Source organism: Octopus sinensis, linkage group LG6, assembly GCF_006345805.1.
Source record: "Octopus sinensis linkage group LG6, ASM634580v1, whole genome shotgun sequence".
NCBI lineage: Eukaryota > Metazoa > Mollusca > Cephalopoda > Octopoda > Octopodidae > Octopus > Octopus sinensis.
Window position 1 is genome coordinate 24,216,931 of NC_043002.1, and position 16,750 is coordinate 24,233,680.

The window sequence follows — 16,750 nt, forward strand, 5'->3', positions numbered from 1 at the left end:
CTTTTCCTACCTCTTAAAATCACTGGATATAATATATATAATAATCCCGAATAGATTTTCCTAGCTTGCTAGTCCTCAGTCAAACCGTCCAACCCTTGCCAGCATGTAAAGCAGACGTTAAACAGTTATGATGATGTATAATGATATATATAATTATGATGGATTTTTTTTTTTGTGAAAATCGTGCAGGTGAAAGGATCAAAATTTACCAAAAAAAAAAAAAGAAAGAAAGGGCACATCTTCACAAGTGTCCCTCTCCCTTTATTTCCTCTTAACGTCTATAAAATTGGATATCTTTTAATGAAATTGTTTTGGAGGGGGATGTGCAATACACATCTCATCGTTTTCCATTTTTCAGAAAGTTATGAAGAAACAAAATCGAAGGAAAATCTTAGGAGATCAACAATCTTGGTCGAAGTCCAATTTTGAAAGTATTCTATTTTTCTTTTATTCTTTTACTTGTTTCAGGCATTTTGACTGCAGCCATGCTGGAGCACCACCTTAAAGGGTTTTTAGTCAAAGAAATGGACCCCAGGGCTTATTCTTTGTAAGACTAATATCGGTCTCTTTTACTGAATCCCTAAGTTACGGGGACGTAAATACACCAACATTGGTTGTCAAGTAATGGTGGGGGAACAATCACAGACACAAAGACACACAAATACATACGATGGGCTTCTTTCAGTTTTCGTCTACCAAATCCACTCACAAGGGTTTTGGTCGGCCCAAGGCTATATAGTGGAAGATACTTGCCCAAAGTACCATACAGTGTGACTGAACCCAAAAATGGTGTCTTTGAGAAGCAAGCTTTTTACCACACAGCCATGCCTGCAATGTTTTGGAATTTAGAAAGGTGTGTTTAAAATAACTTCTTTTGATACCAAACTTCAGTGTACATTTCTGTTGCACGCGCACTCTCTCTCTCTCTCACACACACACACTTTCACACAGAAGTTAGTTGTGGATAAACTTAGTTCAATACAATTGTGACTGAGTAAAACTTCAGTATGAATTATTATTTGCCATTAGCGATCTACAAACGAAAGATCGCCGCTATTTTTATATAAACAAAACACGAAAATAATATGTGGTTTGGCATTAAAAAAAAAACCTTCATCAATCTTCTTTTGCTGTGTGCATGCATAAAATTACAACTCAACTCCAACTGAAATCCTAATCCTCGATATAAACTTCAAATGAACATTTTTTCAGAAATCGTACAACATATATAACACCTGAAAACAATTTTTTTGCGGGTATTGTTTATGTTTTAAAAAAAAACAAAAAAAAACAGAAGAAAAATAGGGTCGTTAAATTAGTAGAAAAATATATTTTCCAGATATTTAGCTGTCGTTTCTAGCATATCGTGTTTTCTGGTGGTAGTATGATATTTTTTCGTCTGCTATTTCAGGAGAGATTTACGCATCTACGCATGTGTGAAACATCAGATGAAAGTAAAACATATGGAGTTCTTAGCTTTTTGAAAACAGGGAAGCGAGGCGGGGGTAATAGGGTATTTTCTAAACAAAATGAAAAAAAGAAATTGGTCACTAAAACAAAAATGAACAAGTCTTAATAGGTGTAAAAAAAGTGTGTAGGAAACGAATATGAAAACAAAAATTTGCGCAAACGAACGAGGACTTTCGGAAAATTCACATGATCCAATTTTTCCCTCATACTTTCAGGAAAATATATGCATAAATGAAATTTTATAGAAATACCTTTCAAATGGCATAGATTATGATTATAAAGAAATTTGTGGGGAAAATCTTTTCCCGGTGGGACGGGGAGAGGATTTTGGGAAACTTCACACAATCCGATTTTTTCCCTCATAACTTTCAAGAAAATGGGTATCTTTTAATGAAAGTTTATACAAATGTTTTTCAAATGACATCGATCACAATTATAAAGAAATTGTGGGGAGCGGAATTTTTCAAAGGGGTGGGGAGAGGAGTTTCGGATCAAGAAGACCACAGAAGTTAGAATTTCTCCGTTTTGATGTGGATTTTTCCAATTGTTTTTCACTATAGCCTTCAAAATGATGGGGAGCATCTTTTTATGAAAAAGCGTATGGAAAATTTATGATTTTTTTTACTCTTCTCCCCACTTAATGATGATACCAATGGACCACACGTGTTCCATTGGTGAGATATAAACATCAACAAAAAATTGATAATTTATATTTTTACCCCCACCTTAATTAAGTGAGGCCATGTGTAAGAAAACAACATTTTCTCACAGAAAAGTATGCTATATAAAATTAATTATCTTTTATATACCTATTTTTTAGAAGTCTCTGTGGATAAATGCCAGAAATGAACTCAGGCTCTCCAATATTTTAAATTATAAATTGAAACAATTTATAATTGAAAAAAATCATAAATTTTTCAAATTTATTTTTCATAGTATAAATGTGTTTATGGGGAGAAAATATTGATAAACATCAATACATGCAAGAGTGAGAAAGAAACAAGGAGGGTTGTCTTGGGATGTGCTAGAAATGACAGCCAAATCTCCCTTAAATCACACATTTTCCTCTGAAAATATCTGTGAAGATATTGTTGAAACTTCTTCACAACTTGTGGAATATTTTGAGTTAGAATTTGTATGAATAGTATCTGAAGTATGATTGGTGTCCTGCAAGCTGTTATGGATGTCATTTAGCATAACTCAGCAATCATAACGTAAAGAAGTTTATTGTGCTATAGTAAATAGAATAAGGTACTTATATTAACTTTCTTTTTCCTTGTCACACTTAATCCTTTGCAATAGAAATAGAGTGCCATGGAATTTGGTGAGGATATGAAAGGGTGGGTGGGGGTACTGCAGTGCATTGTATACATAATTAAGGGTACCATAAAACAAAACTTGAGAACCTGTTTTGTACAGTATTAGTGAATGCATATCCTTTAGGTTTTGACCAACACAATTTTGAAATGTGCAAGTGAAGATTGCTAAGTCAGTGATTCTATTTGAATAGAAACATTTACAGGTAGATAGGCATAGGAATGGCTGTGTGGTAAGTAGCTTGCTTACCAACCACATGGTTCCGGGTTCAGTCCCACTGCATGACACCTTGGGCAAATGTCTTCTACTATAGCCTCAGGCCGACAAAAGCCTTGTGAGTGAATTTGGTAGACAGAAACTGAAAGAAGCCCATCGTACATATATGTGTGTGTGTGTTTGTGTGTCTATGTTTGTCCCCCCAACATCGCTTGACAACCGATGCTGGTATGTTTACGTCCCCGTAACTTAGCAGTTCGGCAAAAGAGACCGATAGAATAAGTACTAAGCTTACGAAGAATAAGTCCTGGGGTCAATTTGCTCGACTAAAGGCGGTGCTCCAGCATGGCCACAGTCAAATGACTGAAACAAGTAAAAGCGAGTAACAGATCTGTTTGTTTATCTAAATAATGTTACTTTCGGAACATTGCTGTATAGTTTATTAGGTCCTATTTCATTTTCAATCTATACAACTGGATTATATTTTGTAAACAACTTTAAATGGGAAACAAGGCTCACAAGGCTTTGGTCAGCCTGAGGCTATTGTAGAAGACACTTGCCCATGGTGCCACACGGTGGGATTGAACCCAGGACCATATGGTTGGTAAGCAAACTACTTACCACACAGGCACTCCTACACCTATGATACCATTGCAACAAATCTAGTAATCTACCCGATACACCATGTGTTAATTCGTCTTTAAATCAAATTTACAAGTGAAACTCGATCAAATGCTTAACCCTTTAGCATTCAGATTACTTAGTTATATGTAACGCTTATTTATTCACATTGTTTTCAATTAATTATGCATTATCTTGTAGCTTTTGAGATTTGAATGTTGTGTTTATATATTTCTAGGATGACATTGTTGGATAGATGTGAGAGACTGGATTAGCCAGTTTCAACCTAAGAAAGGTAGAAAAATTTGGATTGATATGGCTGGTTTCAATACTAAAGGGTTAAGCAATGTCTACATACTGCACCACGTTAACTTATTAATCTGAAAGTGCCACACATTTATTTTGAAAATGTTAGATGGAGTTCTGAAATTTTGCGATTAAGCTTAAGAAAAACTGAGGTATTCTATCAAAACCTGACAATATCTTTTATTCAGTTATAAAGGTAATTAACAAATTATATTAGATGTGTAATTATCTTATGCAGATGGAAGTTTGATTTCACTGTACTGTCATGCGTGTGATTTTAGCAAATCAAAAATAAGTAGTATGTGAACAATTTTTTTCTTCTAAATAATGGAAATTGTGGTTGCAATACCTGTGCCAGTGGCATGTAAAATACACCATCCGTACGTGGCCGATGCCAGCGCCGCCTTGACTGGCTTCCATGCCGGTGGCACATAAAAAGCACCAACCATTCGTGGCTGTTGCCAGCCTACCCTGGCACCTAAAAAGCACCATTCGTACGTGACTGATGCCAGTGCTATCTTGACTGGCTTCCGTGCCAGTGGCATGTAAAAAGCACCAACCGATCGTGGACATTGCCAGCCTCCTCTGGCACATAAAAAGCACCCACTACACTCATGGAGTGGTTGGCGTTAGGAAGGGCATCCAGCTGTAGAAACACTACCAGATCAGACTGGAGCCTGGTGCAGCCTCCTGGCTTCCCAGAGCCCGGTCGAACCGTCCAACCCATGCTAGCATGGAAAACGGACGTTAAACGATGATGATGATGAATTAGAATACACAACCAGTTTAACTTCACTTTTGCAATGAATGTTATTTTAATGAATTAAAAATTTTAGCCAATCAGAAGGTAATCTATGAGCCATTTTTTTGTTACTATTTAAACAAAGTGGTATCTCAATCTCAGTAGTCACCATTAACTATGGTAGGCTGTTTTGTTTGGTAATCCCTCCTTATCACCAAGGATACATAACTAGGATTGAATCCCCAGTGATGGGACCTCTTGAAGACCATAAGATACTTCAGTCCACAGCAATTATTGATACTCTACAAAGCATGTATATAAAAGCAATGTTTGCATTCAATATATATCATCAGCATCATTATCATTATCAACACCACTCATCATCTGCATCATCATTACTGCTAGGCGTGCTAGGGAGGGCACTTCTTGGAAAACTGCAAGGAAGTTGAAGAGTAAGGGGAAGAAGGACATCCTGGAAAAGTCTGAGGAGGGGGCACTACCTGGAAAAGCCTGAGGGGGTACTTCCTGGAAAAGTCTGAGGAGGGGAAGGAAGGACTTCCTGGAAAGGTCCAGGGAGGGGAAGAACTTCTTGGAAAATTCTGAGGAGGTGGAGGAAGGACTTCCGAGAACAGTCCGAGCAGGTGGAGGAAGGACTTCCACAAAAAGGCCGAAGAGGGGAAAGGACTTCCTGGAAAAGCCAGAAGTGGGGAGGAGGTATTTCCTTTAAAAGTCTAAGGAGGGGGAGGAAGGACTTCCTGGAAAAGTCTGAGGAGGGGAGGAAGGACTTCCTGGAAAAGTTCAAAGAAGAGAGACTTCTTGGAAATGTCCAAGGAGCTGAAGGATTTCCCAGAAAAGCCTGCGGAGAAGGAATTCCTGGAAAAGTCCGAGGCAGGGGACACTTCCTGGAAAAGTGCCACTTGACTGATTGCATAAAGTTGCTCGCAGACATGCTTTAGCCTTTGGCCACAAGTGTACAGTTTTCTCTCTTAGTGTTTTTACTCTCATTACTATAATGGCCTATGATTCTTGTAGCTGACCAGACTCAAGCACTTCCATTTAGGCACCCCCATCACACTTATCTCACACTTTGTGTCCAATCCCAACATTAATTGCAACTACATCAGCTTTCCTTTCCAGAATATTGGTTCTCTGGAATTACAAAAATTCAAGACAAACATTAGTGGAATCATTCTCACCAGTCTAGGTAGGGTTGCAAAATCATGAGCACTACCCATCCCACCAACCCAGTAAATAATAAGCAACCTAGCTGTTGGCTTTGGTCTAGCTAACAACTAGGTTGAAAGAATTAGTATTAATGTCTTTGCTACTGTTCCATATAAAAGCAGATTATCATCATCATCATCGTTTAACATCCGCTTTCCATGCTAGCATGGGTTGGCCGGTTCAACTGGGGTCTGGGAAGCCTGAAGGCTGCACCAGGCCCAGTCTGATCTGGCAATGTTTCTACAGCTGGATGCCCTTCCTAACGCCAACCACTCCGTGAGTGTAGTGGGTGCTTTTTACGTGCCACCGGCACAGAGATTAATATATATATATATATATATATAGATTAATATATATAAACCTTTCCTTTATCTAAAATAGCAAGGATTATCGTTAGGAATTTATTTTTATAACTTTGATTTAACATATTTCCAGATTTTGTTTTATCTAATTATGGTTAAAAGCATCTTGCTCATCTCCTTTAAACAATGTGAGCAAAGTGGAATGGCATTGTCACTGTAACACAAGTGATCTGCTTTGAGCCAATGAGGTAGTCTCTGTGTGGTCTCCTGACCTGCAAAAATGGTAGTCAATCTGTCCTACTGTTTTCATAAATGAAAGAAACTTTGGATAAATATAGTCCTAAGACTAAGTAACAAATGGCTAGTCATGAGTTGGAGAATTTTTTTTACCATAAGTCTGTTGAATCAGAGCTGATTTGGATGATGTTGATGATGATGAAGAAGAAAAAACTGGCTACAACAGAAATAGACATAGGGAAAATAACAATACTGAAACATTTATTTTAAAGAAGCAGAGAAAAAAATAAAACAGCAGCAGAATTTTGATAAACTTTATTTGAATTTATACTGCTAAAGAGTTTGTTCTTTTTAACTTTTGTATTCTTGTTGCAATGAGTAAACAGTTTTCCTGTTCAGTGAAGAACAACTCTTCAACTCAATTTAAGGGAAAAGGTTATTTTCTTGTTTGGAATTATATATATAGACAAAGATATATCAGTCAATTGCTGGATGGGCACTTGTTGAGCAGTGTTAGATGAAGTAGTAGCCAAAGCACCTACCTGACTGCAGTGAATGCAAGCATATTAGATGAGGAGGAAGCATCTTTGTCAAGTCACTGAATCTGTCAAGACAACACAGTCACACCTTCCCTCACATACAAAAATATTAAAAACAACCCACTCCCAACAGTCTCTACTCATGCTGAGACCAAATTTTACAAATCTTTTATTCACAGGACAAGATCCAATGATGAGAGAAAAAGAGAGAGCTTATATGACTTCAGTTAACTTGTTGATATAAAAAAAACAACCATTCCTTAATTAGGTATCTACATTCTCTTAAGTATCAAAACATCCACCACTTCCCAATGCTTGTATCTCAAAGGATATAATTTCTGAGGGAGGGAGGGAGAGCTTTTATTTATAGACCAACCAAATTTTCTCTCACACAATTCAAATCATCACTGTGTACAATACTAACACAACATATTCACACCCAACAAGGGAGCTTCTATGTAAATAAACCAACCTTTGAAAAATTGATCACCATGTTCCACAGGAATTCATAAAGACTAATATTTACTTAAAGACTGATCTGCAGCATTAAGCATGTGAGAGAAGATATATATCTCTCCAGCACTGATGTAGGCTAACAGTTTATCACAGGTAGCATGCTCAGAAAACCTAATACTTGTTTCATGAGGCATGTATGAAGTTAAATATTTGTTCCAGCAATTCAGAGTAAAATCTGCAGAAAATTTTAACTCATGACTTGAGCTAGTTGATAGTCCATCCAACAGTAAAGTAAATGGTTTTGACAAGGAGGATTCAGTTGTTTGATCAACTGAATTAGTATCTAAGAGGTTGAACATTCCACAGACACATGTCTTTTAAGTTTCAGGCAAAATCAGCTTAACAAAATGCTCTACCTTCATATTAACCAGTAAACTATGTTGCTAAATTTCTTATTAAGCACACTCTTAATGTTTTCTCAATGCTGGGATTATGTATCATATGGGAACCTACCTATTAATAAAAGTGAGGGAGTGATGTAGTGGAAAAGCTAATTGATGCCTGAGATTTTTATCAATATTTAACATGTATTTAAAAATATAAGCCAATGTATCATTGAAAGGACACTGGTCTGTTTCCACTATATAATTAAACTTTAGCACACTGTAGATGCAACACGTCGCCATATGAGTTTTCTTCCCTCTCGATGAAACATAATGCACCTGCAGCTACAGGGGAGAAAATTCATATGGTGCCATGATGTGTCCAAGCATGTTAAAGGTTAATGAAAAGATAGTTATATTAGTATTTTGTGTTCAATTCCTGTTCAAGTGTCAATTGTATTTTATTTTAAATTGCTGCAGTTTTCATAAAATTTCATTATAAATTCCACTGTGATTTTGTGGTTAAAGTTTTCACAGTATTAGTTGGGTTAACATGAAGTGTTCAAATGGCTTTATTTCAGCCATCAGTTAATTTGGTCACAGCTGAGTGGGGCTATACAACAAGAGCACAGGCAGAAAATTATAATCTGTGTAATGGATGCATAAGCCACATTACACATGCACATATGAAAATATGAATAGATATATCCACAATTACAATCACATTTACACACACACACATGCATTGTAAAAAAAAAATAATACCTCTATGAGCCAGAGGTCAATAAAACTGATGTGAAATAAAACTTCTGGATAGGAATCTGTTTTACCAGAGGTAGAATTCTCAGAAGAATTGGTCTCTAACTTTCTCAACCTACCCACAATAATATGAACTGAAGTGTGTCAAATTAAGTGATATATCAAGAGACACAATAAAATGTTTATATGGGATATGAACTTATAACTCAGGAACTGGTAGTGGTCCAATGTATAAACTAATCAATCAATCATTTTACACACATGCACACAGACACACAAGTACATATACACACAAAGAACTATGCAACTGTCTAAATAAAACAACCATTGTATTAATGGATGGGAAACATACTTCTGTATCATATATTATATACAGCTGTCCACATTTCAAAAATGAACAAAACAAAAAGACACCACTGTGAGGAAAAACTGATTGAATGTCACACACAAACACACACTTAAGTATGTATGTGTGTGTGTGTGTGTCATCAGTCCAAATATTTCTTCACAAAGAATAGGAACTTCCAATTCTTGCAATAACACTCTACAAATAACGTGTATTGAATTCTCTCTCGCACACTTTTGCTTTCTCTCTCTTGAGTACAACCTACTTACTGTTCCCTATGTGTATATATTTAAACAAACATAAACATACATATATAGACTTGCACATACACATATATCTGGGAATAAAATCCTGCATACATATGAAATATACACATCTATGTAGGCAAAAAAATTCAATAGTTGTGTTCACAACAAAAGGACAGTTTGTGTATGACCAGATGTGTGTGTATACACACACACACATAAGTACACTTGACAAGGAAAAGACAACTAAACCCCAATATTGTACCAGCATTAAAAAATAACAGTTTATACATCATATCATCATATCATCATATATATATATATATATATATATATATATACACACACACACACACATCAATACATGAAATTTATGAACAAACTTTCTTGTTTTGTTTTATACACACACACATACACTGTTCTGTTAAAAAAAAACAAAAAACAAATGACCTGTTCATCTGTCTTATGTTACACTTACATCTGACCAGCATAAGATTAGGCCATATCTGTTTAGGTGAAAAAACAAAAAAAAACACCAGCTTTCATAGTAGTGTAGGAAGAAAGTGTTCTGTGTGTGCGTCATTTAAAGTTGCAACTGATATATATATATATATATAGTCGGCATTCAACCATAATTTTCAGCACATTTCTTTTTGATTTTACTTGGTTATTACTAATATTACAGAATGGTGGTGGTGATGTCAGAAATAGTAGACAGATGCTCTCCCCCACCCCTCACCAACGGTTTATGGTATCCATTTCGATGCCTCACTGTTCTGAATCCAATCCCCATCAGAGTTGGCTTTGTATGTCATCAACCAATTAAATACCACCAAATTCACTGAGGGGATAAATTCAATTGACTGTATTTTCTACAGTATAAAATTGGCTTTGTACCAAATCAGATGTCTTTTGTTTTTAAATTAATATATTATTGTTATTATATCATTGTAATAATAATAATAATAATAATAATAATTACTATTATTATTTCTGGAGTATTTTGTTTGTATTATTTAAATTTTTTGTTATGTACTATTGTTTTAAATATATTTTTTTTTTGTTCTTTAATTTGTCTTTTGTAACAGATCAGGAGATCTTCAAAGGATTGGTATGGATATCGGATCTGAAGCAAAGATTGGGTAGCCAAGAGGTGGATCAGCGGCCTGGACGGTGAGATTGCGAAGAATGGTCGGATGGGCTTGGATGCTGTAACGCTCCTCATCATCATTGGTGAAATAGAGGAGTTCAAGGCTGAGATTGGCCCATTGACCACGTACGACTTCTGGGTTCAGGTGACCCACCTGTATCATGACATCCTGTAAGGTCAACACTCGGCTGGTGTATGTTGCCTGAAAAAAAGAGAGAAAAGAATGAAGGTGTCCTATAAACACACTGATGTTGCTCATTCATCAGACTTAAAAACATTAACCCTGTAATGAATACAAATACTTTAAACATATTATCCGGTGGCATGTAAAAAGCACCCAGCACACTCTGTTAAGTGGTTGATATTAGAAAGGGCATCCAGGTGTGGAAGCCATACCATAAGAGACAACTGGAGTCTGGACAGCACCTGTCAAACCGTCCAACCCATGCCATGGAAAACTGACAGTAAATAATAATGATATTTAGGTTAACACTTTCACAAACATACACCTACAACAGGTTACTTCTTTAAGAAATGCAAGCAAATCAAAATGTCTTTTAAGAAACATAACTTTTCAACAAAAAACAAACATGCTAATCTTTTAACAAAGACAATCAAAAGGTAGAAAGTTAAACTTTTAATAACCAGCTGCTTGACAACTATAAATCAGTTAGCCTTTTCAGAATCGAATCATATATGTATTAACCTTTTAACAAACATAAGCATGTATTACCCTCCATGCAGCATGTTAGCCTATTATCTCTATCACACACACACACAAATGTTAAATCTTTATCAAAACAAAAATATGCCAACCATCTAAGAAATAAATATTAATCCATTTCTTAGTTTGAAAAATTTATAAGTCCAAGAGTTAAAAACAAAAACACAATGGTTCTCCAATTCAGTTCATACCTGTGAGGTGTTGTGCCCTAGGGAAAACAGATGTGGTTTTCCTGCCAAAATAGCTCGGCTCCAGTCAGGATCTGACTCCAAGCCAATAAACCAATTTTGGTCATAGTCCTCAAGGAATTCTTTCAGTTCTTCATGGCTGGTGATTGGGTTCATCAGTACCTCGTCCATCATTAATTTAAAACCATATCTAAAAGAACATTTTTAATTAGGGGAAAAAAAAAAATTAGAGATTATATTTAACTCGAGCTATATATTTACAGTGAACTATGAACTCTCCAGTCAAAAACAACCTATGAACACTCAGTAATAGTCACCCATGTGCAAATCTGAATTAGGAACTGCAGCAACATTCATTATGTGTTCCCTTAGCTCTGACATCATCAACACAGAGCTTTGATAAAAAAAAATATATAGTCCTAGATACACCACTAAAAACTATTACAGCTGTTACCCAGATTTGAGAATAACTTTGTAACAAGAACCATGTTGTCACAAATTGTTTTAGGTGTCTATGTAATCACAAACAGATATAAATATGCTCTTGGCCCTCCCAACCTTGACCCGGTGATACATCGAGGATGTGACAACTGGTGAGTTATAGGGCTTTAAGAGCAATTGGCTGGTACTTATTTCAGTTGAGTAGAGTAGAGCAATGTGGAATGAAGTATCCTGTTGAACACAATGTACCACTTGCTACAGGAATTGAACTTTCAACTTTGTGGTCTTGAATTCAATACTTACCAACTAGGTCACATGCCTTCATAGATATATTATGAGTAAAAGATAGAATTGTCATGAATGGAACATCTTCATTGTAAGTTTGCACAAAATTAACTGGGGATAAACAACAACAACATGTAGTCTCAGAAATCACAGAATGAGTAAAGGTCAGAAAAAGGAGAAAAAAAAACAGTACCTAAAAGCTTTCAATACGATCGTCTGTAAGTCTTTGTTTTCAGCTAACCAGTCCCACATAGCATTCCAGGGTATATTACCAATGTAATATTTATAAAGGTAGCTGGCAGGTGAGTGGACATCTGAAGCAGAAGAAATGTACACTGGATTAGTAATGAAATAGAATCAATGTTAGGGCAGTCAAATATTATAAAAATGCTTAATGAGAATTCTTCTAGAGTTTTGCATTCCAAGTTCAAATCTCACTGACTTTCATCCTCCCAGGGTTAATAAATGAAACAACAGCCAAATACTGGAATCAATTCTACCCCTTCACACTCTCTTGCTGTCCCTGTCTGTCTGTCTTTTTCAGAAGCAACTATACATGGTCTGAGAGAGTTGAGGGAGACTACTCACAGTAACTCTTTTGAGCCAGAAATGGAAGTAGGCTGATTTAAGGGCCAGCAACAGCTACTCATATTGCAAAATCCATCCAAATTTAGCCTTCACTTAACACAGAACTGCACCTCTGTCAAAGAAATGAAATGTGGGTGAATGTGCCTCACAAACAGCTACTGCACTTATTCACTGTCCAAGAATCTCCACTAATTCCATAGGCTCAGCACATCCCCACACACATCAGCTATAGTATACCAAACTCTTTCCAGTGGGTGTTGACAACAAATGGACCTTCTGATCAGTGAAATGTGTTCCATACACAATAAATAAAAGAGCAGTCTTTGCAATCTGGTCGGATGAAAACCGGAGCAAGACACGTTGGTTAAGCAGTAATAAATAATGGATGTGATATATGCATTTGCCACTTCTACTTGAACATTCAGGGACAACTTTCTCTCAGCCCATTTCTGGGTAGACAGATCATCCACCCTGCTCTAACCATGTCCCAGTACCTGTCCACTTAGAAAGTCTAGTGTAAGTTCAATCCCAAGCACCTTAAAAAATGTTTAAAGAAACAGGAAGAATGTCAGCAATTTTTGAATAGGAGATTAGTTGATTACGTTGATTCCAGCACTTTATTTTATCGCCTCCAGAGAGAAGAAAGATAAAAGCAGGGTTTGAACTTGGAATGTAAACAGCCATAACAAATACTTCAATATATTTTATATGATATTTAAATGATTCTGCCTGATCCTTATCAATAATTGTTTCAGATATAGACAAAAGGACAGAACACTTTTTTTTTTGGTTGAGAGTTTTGTGGATTTTTAAAATGATCTCAGTATGTGACTGGTACTTGATTTTATTGATACCAAAGGGATCAAAGACACAGCTCACCTCGGTGAGATTAGAACTCAATCTAAAGAATGTAAAGAACCAGAACAAAATGTCACAAAATATTTTTTCTCATGCTCTAATGATTCTGCTAATCTGCTACCCTCATAACTGCTGCTGCAGCAGCTGCTACCACCACAGTGACAACAACACAAAAATAGCTACAATGAGAATAAGCCAAGAACAGAGTCCCTACAGGGTTGCTTGTTCTGCTAAAAATAGCAGCTATAGTTACACATCTATTTTTAGTTATATATAACTCTTAAAAAAGATGCGATAATCATGACTGGATACTCTTTGATCATAAGTCTGCTGAATCAGGGCTGATTCGAGGGTCAAATAACTTTTATCTTTTACTTGTTTCAGTCATTAGACAGTGGCCATGCTGGGGCACTGCCTTGAAGAGTTCTTAGTCAAATGAATCAACCCCATACTTATTTTTTGATAAGCCTGGTACTTATTCTATCAATCCCTTTTACCAAACTGCTAAGTTACAGGGACATAAACACACCAACACTAGTTGTCAAGCAGTAGTAGGGGACACGGACACAGGCACAAACACACACATGACAGGCTTCTTTCAGTTCCACCCACCAAATCCACTCACAAGGCTCTGGTTGGCCCAAGGTTCCATGCAATGGTACTGAAACTGGAATCATGTGGTCAGGAAGCAAGTGTCTTACTACACAGCTATGCCTGTGTCTGTATAGAAAAATAAAAAACTGTAATGTAAACAACCAAAGTAGACAAACCTTGTGACTCAAATACTGATGAACAGGCCATGGTAAGCTGAGAATAACTATTCATTAACAAAGTGTCGGCTGCCACTTCAGAGATCACATGTTCAACGGGCATTTGGTCAGTTGCGCTCCAGGCAAGCTGCCCCAGCACATAGGTGTACCAGTCACGTGGGAAGCTATCCTGGAGTTTAAGGAGCCAGGTTGGCTCAATTGGTAACTCACGCCATTTAACTGGGAGGCTCAACTGTGACGAGTAGATGCATTTGAAGTCTGGGGAGCCAGCAAGGCTGGTCAGGGGACGGTAGATGCTGCTGCTGCCGTTGGAGTGTAGCTTCTTCTGTTGGTTCTTGGAGTAACATGGCTGTGGTGAAATACTGAAGAAAGAGACAGAAGGAATGCATGTGATGGAGATACTAAAGATACACAGAGAGAAAGCAGGTGAATGAAATTAAGTAACCAATACTCTTATTATAAGTGGAGGTGCAATGGCCCAGTGGTTAGTGCAGTCGACTTGTGGTTGGAGAATCACGGTTTCATTTCCCAGACCAGGCGTTGTGTGTTTATTGAGCGAAAACATCTAAAGCTCCATGAGGCTCCAGCAAGGGCTGTTGGTGACCCCTGTTGTACTCTTTCACTCCAACTTTCTCTCACTCTTTCTTCCTGTTTCTTGAGTAATGCTGCGATGGACTGGCATCCCATCCAGCTGGGGGGAACACATATGCCACAGAAACCGGGCCCATGAACCTGGCTAGGCTTGAAAAGGGCGCATAAATAAATAAATAACTCTTATTATAACAAAAACTGCCACTATCAGTACTACCACAACAACTATACAAAATCATCTGTATTTATAAATGCATATATAAATGTGGTCTTGATGTGATGTAGACTATGATGGTAGTAGAGGTAGTTAAGTGAACAATAATGATGATGATATTGACAGTGATGTGACAATGATAATGAGTAAAAAGTGACAATGACAAATACAGCAATAGTGATATATGAATAGAATATGTTACTGTAAAATGTGACTGACCTGTTGATATCAGTAACTGGTAAACCAAACACAGACGGTTCAACAAACAGATCATCATCTTCCGACTCCTCAGTGATCTCTGGTTTGGCCCGAGGTTGGACAATTATGGTGATGGGTGAGATCTGGTCCTTCTTCAGCACAGTCATCGGGGCTTTCTTTCGGTTGTCCAGGGTGTCCCGGTCCTCAGACCAGACGCTGTCCGTGAAGCTGGCAACAGACGACGCCCACGATAACTTGCGCCGTTGTGCAGCAGCTGCATTGGCTGCAATGGAGGAGTCAGCTGTAGAGGGACGTGATGAAGCCTGGCTGGCATCTATTCGGAAACTGTTACCCACAGCAAAAAGGTCGTGATCAGCCATGGATATTTTCTCAGACTTCTCCCCAGGAATGTCAATAATTTGGGGCATTTTTTCCATAAAGGGCATCTGTCCTTCCTCCTTCTTCTCTTTCACTTTAAACACATGGTGAAGCAGTAACCAAACAAAACTCTTAAGAAAGTAGGATTTTGCAATCAACAGGCTGTTGGGTGAGTCAATCACCCCAATGAGAACACTGCGTGCATCAGAGTAGGTCTGTACCGGGAACGCATCATAAGGTGTAAGCGTGTGGAATGGGTACTTGTTGAAGGAATTCCAACTGAATGCTGATGATACTGTGCTGCCGTGCAGGTGGGGTTCAAACGTACTCTCAAAGTGTGTGTCGATGTGTGTCGCCTCAACTGTGTGGCACGTAGTCTCCTGAAGTTCAAGTCCCTTCACACTGATTGACACGTGGCTACTGCCTTGTTCCAACACACTGATCCAGGCAAGACGGTCTTGGAAACGTACCAAATAAAAATTCCCTGGGTTTGGATCACCTGAAAACAAAAAAAAATAAAACAAAAAAGATTAATTTAAAATATAAACATGTCTGGCAAAAACTGTCCTCTTGAGATAACAGACAAATTAAGCAAGGATTGTTGATATTGCTTAAGCTCAAGTTAATCCTAACTGAGTAGACATTCCATCCACAACCATCTTGCCTTTCTAGAAGCATGCAGAACTAAATTTTCTTATATATCCTTTATCTAAGACAAGATGTGATTTAAGAGAGTTTTGGCTACTATTTCTAGAAAGTAAAGTGAACACATAGAAGCTCTCTTGTTATTGACAGATAAAAAGAAACCTTGTGGATTGTAACATTCATTTTATTTGACAGCAATGCTTGAGGAGGAATTCCACAATGCAAGTGAAATTTTATGCATACAGACAAGACCTGACGTAAACCTATTTAATGTGCTACACCTCAAAGCTACCACCACTATGATCCCTCCTCACCTGTTAGTAAGGAATAAGGATGAGGATATTAATCTCAACAGCATATGACACCACAGGATAGGTCAGTGGTTTCCAATGAGGGTCCATATAGCTTGTAAGGGCCCGTATAAGATTTTGTTGTTAAAATTTATCTGCAATAAAATTTGTAATATAACACAAAATATTTTAACAATCTTTTTTATACAATTCCTAATAACACTTATCTATTTAAAATTATATATTATTTAAAATATAATAGGATTT

General features: G+C 37.1%; 1 protein-coding gene across 1 annotated transcript in view; it reads right to left on the reverse strand.

The window, feature by feature from the left end:
- Positions 1-6,735: 6,735 nt before the first annotated feature.
- Positions 6,736-16,750, reverse strand: part of LOC115213438 (pecanex-like protein 4) — a 72,221-nt gene continuing 62,206 nt past the window's right edge. Inside the window, exons 7-11 of the mRNA XM_029782414.2 lie at positions 15,192-16,047; positions 14,168-14,529; positions 12,145-12,265; positions 11,229-11,415; positions 6,736-10,515 (exon numbers count right to left, since the gene is read on the reverse strand). Of these exons, the coding sequence (XP_029638274.1) occupies positions 10,264-10,515; positions 11,229-11,415; positions 12,145-12,265; positions 14,168-14,529; positions 15,192-16,047 (1,778 nt within the window). The 3' untranslated portion in view covers positions 6,736-10,263. The remainder of the gene's footprint in view (positions 10,516-11,228; positions 11,416-12,144; positions 12,266-14,167; positions 14,530-15,191; positions 16,048-16,750) is intronic.